Source organism: Crocodylus porosus, unplaced genomic scaffold, assembly GCF_001723895.1.
Source record: "Crocodylus porosus isolate Cpor-Errol unplaced genomic scaffold, CroPor_comp1, whole genome shotgun sequence".
Taxonomy (NCBI): Eukaryota; Metazoa; Chordata; order Crocodylia; family Crocodylidae; genus Crocodylus; species Crocodylus porosus.
The window spans coordinates 28,318,199-28,328,011 of NW_017728949.1; the positions used below are offsets into that span (position 1 = coordinate 28,318,199).

Sequence of the window (9,813 nt, forward strand, 5' to 3'; positions counted from 1 at the left end):
GCCTCTGTGCTGACAAGAGGGGAGTTCCCCAACCTGTAGGTATGGTGCCAGTTAATTCCAATGGCACTGAACCAGATCTGTAATTTACAGTTGTCTAACTGAACCATGAAGCTGAGGTGGCAAGCCCATGGCATGTCTGCACACCAGTCTGTAGTCACCCACCACTGAGTTTCATAATATACGGTGCACAGTACACTCTTCTTGATTTTTTTCAAAACTAACAAAGGGTGCTCAGCATTCTTTGCTCTTCACTCCAGTAAAACAGATTTACTAAAGTTTCCAGATTTCCATTTTATGCATTCCACGTGTCACAGTACATGTATGCAAAAAGGAAATTGAATTTGTTTTTCATTCTGCTCTGCAAAGGTATGTCTTTATACCTACTTACTTATGATATTTTCTTTTAAATGTTGAAAATATACAGAATGAAATTAAATGCAAGGAACCAGCTTAAATTTAACAATGTATAGCCATCCTACAACTCAGTGATTTAGTTGTATTTTGTGTTAATAGAAGCTTACAGCTTCCATACTCTGCATGCCCAATCTAGCTCACAGGGCTATGGCCTGCAGAGCTTTCCAGGGGAGCCATGGGAAGCCATATGGGCTGGACTACATGGCACTGGAGGCCAAATCCAGCCAGGCATTGAGAACCCCTGCTTTATACTAAACATCATGGTACTAGGACATTTGAATGTCTCACAGTTTGCTTGTGTTTGGGTTTTGTTTCTTTTCCAGTCTGAAGTGTTCCAAACTGAAAAAGTTATCCTAAGTAAGTAGCAGTGCCATTATATCAGCAACCTAAAACTGGTTGAACATTATTATTCTAAGCATGCCAATGTGGAAAAGTTTATAATTTCTTTTTAGTTTTTATTAAGAAAGACATCTTCATTTGTACAGGAAATGCAATTTATAGTCAAGTAACCATAGTATTCCTCAAGGTGGTATTATACAAGCACTAGACACAAATGCTGTATGACAAGTCTGACATTACCACTGTTTGTGTTCAGACAAGAGTAAACATTTACTTTCCAATAATACCCTTAATATTAACATGACACATTCGGTTTGGTTTTGATGAATCTGTGTTGGATCTGCTAGACATGACCACCCAATCTCAGTTTACATTTAATGACATCTTGTACTTAATGCAACACACTTAACAATTTTAAATTCCGGCTGCACATTTGAAAAACAACTTCATTTACCTTTAATAATAGTTGTATAATTTCTTGTTGGCTATAAAGAGCTTACCTCAAAAATTTCAAAGCCATAGATGTCCAACACTCCCATGACCTTTTTTCTTACTTTTGTCTGAGCCTTTAAAGAGAAAGTTGAGTTACACCTTGGTAGTACATGGGGTCAAGAGAAATGCACCTTATGGGCATGCTGCCTTATTGCCTAGGCTAAATAGCTAGGTTTGCATATTCAAAAATATTTAATGTATATGTTTTCATAAGCTTAAAAACAAGCAAAACATATTAGTGAGATCCAGATAAAGATAAAAGTTATTCACCTGCAGCATTAGCAGACCGGTAACACCGTACTAGCGCATGAGAATATGAAAGTGAAACTGACAAGTATAGTTTTATTGATTTCTTTACAAGCGCATAAGAGTATTACCTTAATGCTCTCATTGATTCTGGTTACAAGCCAGGAAAACAGTCTACTGTACAAATTCTTAGCCAGAGCATCACGGGCATAATAAGCCTATTCAAGGGGAAAGAGGTAAAAAAAAAAAGTGTTAGAAATATTGGGCTAATCCCTGAACCATTTATGCTTTTTCAGTCTCTTAAAGGTGCCATAAGAAGGACGGAAGCGACTTTCAAGGAATTTCCCCAGTAGACAAGAGTTCTCAGTCTGGAGAAGGGCTACTGGAACACTTCATGCAATTTCCCTTCCCAATGTCTGCCAGGGCTGGAGGGGCTGTGGCCAGAGAGCACTATACCCTTCCTATTCCTAAATGATCAATGCTCCGTGATAAGCCTTGCATCCAGGGCATAACTTAAAATAGTCTAGTATCTGCTTTCACTTACACCAGCAGCTTGACAGATCCAAAAGAACCAAAAATTTAGGAAGAACAAATACGGTTTAAAGCTACCTTTCCCTGAACACCCACACTCCAATTTCAGTGGAGAGCAAGACAGAAAATAAAAAAATGGTCTTTTGTTTAATGGTATTGTGTTAAAGAATATTCATATACCTAAAAGGCATCCAAGGATTCCAGGAGGACTTCAGATGTAGTAAAAACTTAAATCTGTGAACCTGATACATGATCAGGGCTTTCCTACTGAAAAACAGGTTCTTGAGAAGCCCCCTCCCTAAAGAGATGAGACTATGAACTCAATTATTTTTGGACAAAAGGTATGTAATAATCTTGACTTTTCTGTACTTTGAAATCAGTCAGAGAAATAGGAAAACAGGTCGGAGGGTGAAGGGACAAAAGAACGAAAAAGCAAAAGGAAAGGAGAGGAATGACAAGCACTCCTTAAAATAGTTTTCAATTTTTTTTAAAAACCTCCGAATATGAGTTTTGATCTAGAATGCCCTGCCCTCCACTGCTCTTCTCCCCTCCTTACACATTTCCTACTTCTATTTAGATTCCTTCTCTGAACTAGAAAGGATACTATCAAGCAGACTTCATGATAATGATTAAAATAAATGAGGAAAACAGCCAGCAATACAATCTGTTCTTGACTTGTTTATAGCAAATAAGAGGGAAGAAAGCAAGTACTGATTCAAAGTAGAGAAATACCTTTAATATGGCGGAGACAAGAACTCATGTGTGACAGGGGGCCATCCCTGGGGCCCGTCACAATGTCGACCCACCCACCTGTACGCCCACCTGACTCTCCTGCCACACCTTTGACATAATTGAATTGGTGTTTCTAGGTGGGAGGCTGCCCATTTTAATGCCCTGATGCCAAGCGCATTATACACAGCTCCCTTTTACTGTGTCCCGTGCCTTGCAGATGGCATCCCTATATGGCTCCGGCCCCATACTGGGCCTCACTATGTTCCTGGCTGACATTTGGGTCCCAACCTGGATCCGTGCTACTCACGCGGCCAAACCTCTACCATCATTCAGGGCTGCAAACTCCCTAGACCCCTTTCCCTCACAGCAGTGGGCCCCCTCTGGGACCTCTGGCCTTGCCTCTAGGCCAGTCAGGACTCCAGACAACTGGCTCTGGTCATCATTCATGGTGGGCACTTTTGCCCTTTGACCTTCCTGGCCCTGGCCCCAGTGACCACTCAAGGGTATTTTGGGTATGCTGTTGAGCCACTTGCCTTCTCTCTCTCATATGGATCTGCCTTCTCGGGCCCCTCCAAACACTGTGCCCACTCTCAGAGCTTGTGGGCCACAGTCATCCTGGACCCCTCCTGACCCCACTGTTCCGACCTACTGGGCCTCTACTCCACTCCCTCACTGGGGCTTCTGGGGCTTATGCCACATGGGCCTCATGCCTCTGATGACATGCCTGGACCCTCAGTCTGTTCCCTCTCCAAGGTTACCCACTAGGTCATGAGGGCTGAGGCTTTATGGAGCACCATCCTTGTCTTTCACTAGGGATACACTGGTGTGGCATTTCATGGGGACCACCCTGCCATAGGCAGACCTACCACACCATCCAACCCCAGCAGAGTATCATTTTAGGTCATTCCCCAGACCCAGGAATCTCCTCCATCCCTATAGTTCCTACCCTTGACCTCCAGGTGCTCCCCAGTTGCAAATGCCAGCCCTGCTCCCAGCTTCAATGGCCAGGCCCTCCAGGTTGCCATGCGACTCCCTGATTGGCTTTGCAGTCACCTGCAGACTGCTTTGCTGCATACTCAAGCCTACCAAAGGTCCCCTGCCACACCATGCTAGAAAATATGGTCTAATCTAAATTAACAAATTGTCCAGCACTGTCCCTTTGCACATCAGCAACAAAAGATGGGCAAGATGAAAAATGTACTAACAAAGCATAAAATATAGGAGACAAGATGCTACAAACTACTAATCACACTTCATTTGGAATACTGTGCTGCAAGAGTCACTGTACCACAAGAAGGATATTATTGCCTTAGGGCAGATGATGTACCGGCCAATGAAGACCAGTTATGAAGAATCTCACTTAAAGACAAATTAGGGAATTTAATTTATTCTTACTAGAAAGCAATAAGCTTCAAGGTGACTTCAGTGTAACTTGCAAAATTATCGTGGAATTAGTTGTATGTATGTATTTATTTTTAAATAACACCTCCAAGTCCAGACTACATTCATACCCTGGCCTTATAATGAGAAAATACAGTATTGGACATTAGTGGGAAACTCAACCAGAACTATTCCGTAGCAAGAGTAATAAGTCATTGTGAAAGTAATTGAAACTAAGTAATTTTAAGAAACACCTTAATTTGTTGCAGAGGAAGTGCTGAAGGTTATGGTGAAAAAGCAGGAAGTTTGAAATAAATAAACAAAGAATAAGAAGAGGCATGTTCAACCAGATGGCCTTTTCCTGTTCCTAAAATATCTTATGGTCTTCATGTGCTAACTTCCAAGTTGGCTTGCATTTGATATTAGTAGCTGCAGCAAGAAGGGAGGAAAGGGAGGGATGCTGAGAAATTACAAAAAGGAGGAGGAGTGTGGCATGCTGAGTTTATTCATGCTACCAGCAAAAATTTCCAAGCAGTCCAGTGGGTATAAATCATGCTATATTAAATTGGCTGTTCAAAAAGAAAAGACGGTCTGCCACATCAGGATATATTACATTTACCGCATTTCCGCACAAGATGTAAGATAAGCTTCCTATGTTCTTTCCTTTTGGACATGACTCATATGTAAAAACAAAATCATCAGTGATCACAGTCAAACACTCAAAACATGCATCAAAGACAATGAAGAATGCTAGTTTTGCTAGTGTTAGTTTGAAGTACTTTGTGAACAGCAGTTCTACTTTTGTTACAAAGCAGAAAACATACTTCAGACATACCATTTCCCTTTAAAACAAAAGGAAACTCTTTTTACCTGAGCCACATTTAGGGTTGTAGAGACCTTTTCTTGTTTGGCTTCAACTGTACGGAAACTAAACGCTCTTTCCAACACTGACTGATCAATACCTGTCAACTCACAAATTTCTTTGAGCTCTACAAAACAAAAAACCAGAGTATGAATAGAAAGAACACTTCCATATCACTGTTTATATTGACTGAACTTCTTCACGCACTTGTATATACTTAGTTATTATATTTAACTTTAACATTTTACATTTAAAACTGAAGAGCATTTCCAGAATAGTATTTGGTAAATTTGGAGCAGTTCCCCACCCACTAGAGATGGTTAAAAACATCCACATCCACAAAAATTCCAAAGACATTTTGTTTAATCCATGTCAGTGTTTTTCAGAAAGAGGCTTCTTCACTCCCCCGGCCACCTCCCATCACCATTTTCAGTGGCTTCCTATCCTCTTAAGTAGGATTTTTAAAAAACCCACCAACTTAAAAAAATATCACATCTCAAGGGAGAAAATGGATCTTAAGATAGAATGGCAATATGAAAAAACAAAATTGAACACCTATATGCCCTCCACACACACATGCACACAGGCTACAAAACACCCAAAGAATAACATTCATTTATAGTAAACCAGTATCTTCCATTTAACATTTCAGAAAAAGATGTAGTAACATGCAAAACAAAGAAAAATAATTTTACGAAAAAATCTATTCTTCTAAATGCCAAACTGATTGAAACATCATGTAAGATTCCACCTAGCTTTACTTATAATGTGCAAAACAATTAAAGAAAATAATCTGCCTCAGCTACTAAAATATACACATATTAACACTGTGTCTGTACATGGTGCAGAATGCAAGAACAAATTATTTAAACAACAGTACTATTTTGCCTCATCATCACTGTCACCTTACCATTTTTATCTTTAATTTTACTTTCATCTAAGCCATTTACTCGAGATTCAGGTTTGAATTCAATGTTTCCCAATTTCAGAACTGCTGCTACCACTTCAAAGACAGATTGTGTTTCATGATCCATAAAGCCAACAATCTGCATGGCATTCTAAAAAGAAAATAAAAAAATAAAAAAAAAAAGGGTGGGGGAATCTTGAGATAGAAGGAAGCCAAATAGATCAATATTTGCAAAATGTACCATTTAGGCACATTAGCACAGCGTACAAATCTTAAGCATACACATATGATACTAGACCAATATGGAAAGTTGCTTACTTGGATAATTACACTCCAGTTACTCAACAGAGCTTTGTGAGGTAACTCAGTTTGCATGTACCTTAATATCTCTATGTATCTTTCTCTATCTCTGTGTGCTTAATTTGCTTCTACTTTTCCCCAGAGCACTAAAGGGTAGTTCATGATTTCAGAAAGATATGGTCCGGCTTCCAAACACCAGTTAGTGTAATTTCAAACTCAAGCCAAGCTTTGAAAAATAAACGAAACAGATCACAAGTGACCTGAGAAGACAGCAGTCAAAACTGATAGATTAATATAAATTCTAAAATTAAATGCAACTATAAACAGAATACAAGAGGAGGATTACAAGAAGGAACATTTACTTTTCCTCCTTAAGTATATACACACAAAACCAAACAAACATTATCAAGGTTTTGGTTAATATAGGATTGGAAGGGACCTTCTAAATCATAACACTGAGTTCCCTGATATTGTAGGGATGCACATCATAATCCCTTTATTAAGGAAATAAACTTATAGTTTAAAACTAGTTAAGGTTTCCCCCCGCCACTACTCCTGTTGAAAAGCTATCCCAGAACTTTGTTAGTAGTTAGAAAGTTTCTAAGTTCCAAACTAGATGTACTTGTAGCTATTCCACACCCATCTGTTCTTATGCCAATACTCCTTCAAGTTTAAATAGTTCTTTTCCCTCCCTCACGTACAAAAAGACCGATCATACGCCTTTTCAGGCTTCATTTTGCTCAACTGAATAGGCCAAGCTCTTTCAGTTTCTTTTCCTTATATCTAAAACTTACTGTATAGCTCTACGTGCCAACAAAATACCATATTTACTCATATCTAAGATCAGGTTTTTTCTCCCAACTCAGCGGGGGTGGAGGCGGAGGGACGGAAGCTGCATCTTAGATTCAGGTACTTGCCCAGGACAAGCAGTGGCTAAGCTCCCACTTTAGCCCCAGGCTCTTGGCTGACATCAGCGCTGAACTACCACTGCCCTGGGCTGGAATGACTCACTGGGGGGATGGGAGGAAGAGACAGAAAAGAAGGGGGTCATGGCCACAGGCAACACAGAAGAGGCCATGGGGTGTGGAAGGGAATCTGCAACCTGCCACCACACCCGCTGCCTCCCCCTCTCAGCTGCCCCCTTCCCTCTTACCTTCTGCTCCAGCTCTAGTCTCTCCAGTGCCAACCCACCCCAACTGGGAGCTGCTGCTGCTTCTCCCTGTCTCTGCTGAGCTGAGGCCAGGCCAGGACCATGCTGCTGCTGACTGCCTCAAAGGAGCAGAGCTGTAGCAGAAGGTAAGTGGGGAGGGAAAGGCTACAAAGGAGACAGGCATGGTGGGGGAGACTGTAAGGGGAACAGAGAGATGAGGGGCAAGGGGCAGGCTACAGCGGGGAAACAAGAGGTGGGGAGGGCAGACACAGGCATGCCTTTGCAAGCAGCAGGGGGGAATACAGAAGGAAAAATTGGCACAGGAGGGGCAAGGGGCTGGAGATCTGGCCCCTCACCACTGATTTCCCCACCACAGCAATGAGTGGGACAAATTTAAGGCAGCCTTCCACAAATTAAATTCCATACATGGAAAATTAAAACAAATTTATAATGTTCCATGTATTGAATCTAATTATTGTAGGCGTCATCTTAAATTCAAGCTTGTCTTGGATTTGGGTAAATATAATAATGTATAAAATACAGATTAGGACCCTAATTCTGGAAATGGGCCCCCATTACAGAGCCAGTGTCAAAATTAAGGCCCCAGTTTCAGTTTAGTGCTGTGTCCTGGATTACACAGAATGGTACTGTTTCTTACCCTAACTGTTCTGAAGTTTGCTGCGTCATCTACTCCATTTACTCTGGCAGAATCCAGACCCAGGTAGTTATATCTGCTGAAATCCCGTTCAAGTTTAAGTCTGCCTAATGAATCAAATAAAAATAATATTAATAACCAAACTTCCCAAATGTCTCCATGTCGGGAACTTAAAAAGAGCCCTTAGTTCAATAACAGTTATTAACAATACTGTTAATTTAGTTCAGTTACTTTTAGATTGCAAGTCTTTCAGAGCAAGAATCCAAGAACATCCAACTCAATGGGACTTAATCTTGATTGCATCTTTTAGACTCTATCACAACATAGATATTTTCTACTCTCATTATTGTTATTATTAGCAGTAATAATTTGAAAGGTAGGAGACACACCAGAGAAACAAAAATGGAAGCATCAGTTGTGAAAATTATTTGAAACAAAAATACAGTGTAAGCATAAGACTTACAAAGCAGGTCTTCTGAACCACCAGAAAGGATTTGATAGAAGATATGAAAGTTTCTTTCACCTCGTGGTTGTTTAACAACACGTGACTTCTCTAACAGATCTAAAGACAAAGTTACAGGAGTTAGATAGAAAGTAGTATGACAAAAATACTAACACATCTCCTTTTTCCCTTCCTTTTTCTAGTTTACAGTTTTTCTAATCACTTGAGCTGGTCAAATAATGTATAGTGAAAAATATCACTAACAGTATTTTTCAATTATTTGTGAATAACCTATTTGGTTGACCTAGAAGAAGTCAATATCTTCTAAATGTTGTTAGCCTACCAAATTAGTCATTGGGAGACAGAAGCCATAACTCCTCCTGATAAGCTATAAAGAACTAATTCTACATGAAGTATTTAAAGGGTACAAGCAGTTAAAAAGGAGAAATATGTTTAGAGTAATATAAAGAAACAAAACTAGGAACAACAGGAAAAAACTGAGTAAAGAAAAAAATTAAACAGAACCAGAGTGCAATATGTCAGGAGGCATAGAATAATCTCCAGAGGGACCTAATGAACGCTCCATAATAATGCAACAGAGGTGTAGGTTGTAGCCACGTTGGTCTAAAGGCATAGACGAACAAGGCTCTTTGAGTAAATCTGATATCTTTTATTAGGACAACTTAAATAGTTGGAAAACAATTATAGCTTGCTTAATAATTGTTTTCCAACTATTTAAGTTGGTCTAATAAAAGATATCAGATTCACGCAAAGAACCTCGTCTGCCTATAATAATGCAAGGCATTTCAAGCCACACTGGAAGTACTGTAAAATGCAACACTGCGCTGTCAAATAGAATGACAAAATGAGCTATTAGTTCTCTGTCAATGCCTTACATGTTTCTATCGCTTATCAGTGAGGCTGTCTGCTAGACCGTAATGCTTTGTTGGCTCAAAACACAACGAAAAATAAATTTAGAGCACTTTATCACACTACACAAATGGCAGCGCAAACTTGGTTATAAGACTGAACTGCACTAGTAGGTTTTTTTGGTAGTTTTTTGTTCAGTGCAATGTGGAAATGGGGAGGGAGAGAGAGAGATCACCTAAAAATCCCACATGTGCTTGCTTATAATATAAGGATTAAGAATGAACTGAAACTGCAGAGGTCCCGCAATCCCAGAAAGTCTTTCATTCCTCATTTCAGTTGGATACATAAGGGCGCAACCTCACCATCTCAGCCACCTGCAGTATGCAAATTCCTGGATTCAAATCCCTTTAGGTCCCATTCAAAAGGGAGAAAAGCACAGGGGCCACTATACTGCCACACTGGCTGCTTGCAGACATTTAAACCCGCCCCCCCC

The 9,813-nt window shown here is 40.1% G+C and overlaps 1 protein-coding gene across 6 annotated transcripts in view; it reads right to left on the minus strand.

The window, feature by feature from the left end:
* Nucleotides 1–9,813, minus strand: part of MYO1B (myosin IB) — a 183,936-nt gene that overhangs the window by 49,045 nt on the left and 125,078 nt on the right. For all 6 annotated transcript variants that reach the window (XM_019554102.1, XM_019554106.1, XM_019554104.1 and 3 more), the window contains 6 exons: nucleotides 8,472–8,570; nucleotides 8,012–8,115; nucleotides 5,907–6,054; nucleotides 5,005–5,123; nucleotides 1,623–1,709; nucleotides 1,254–1,319 (listed from right to left, as the gene is read on the minus strand). In XM_019554102.1, the coding sequence (XP_019409647.1) occupies nucleotides 1,254–1,319; nucleotides 1,623–1,709; nucleotides 5,005–5,123; nucleotides 5,907–6,054; nucleotides 8,012–8,115; nucleotides 8,472–8,570 (623 nt within the window). The remainder of the gene's footprint in view (nucleotides 1–1,253; nucleotides 1,320–1,622; nucleotides 1,710–5,004; nucleotides 5,124–5,906; nucleotides 6,055–8,011; nucleotides 8,116–8,471; nucleotides 8,571–9,813) is intronic.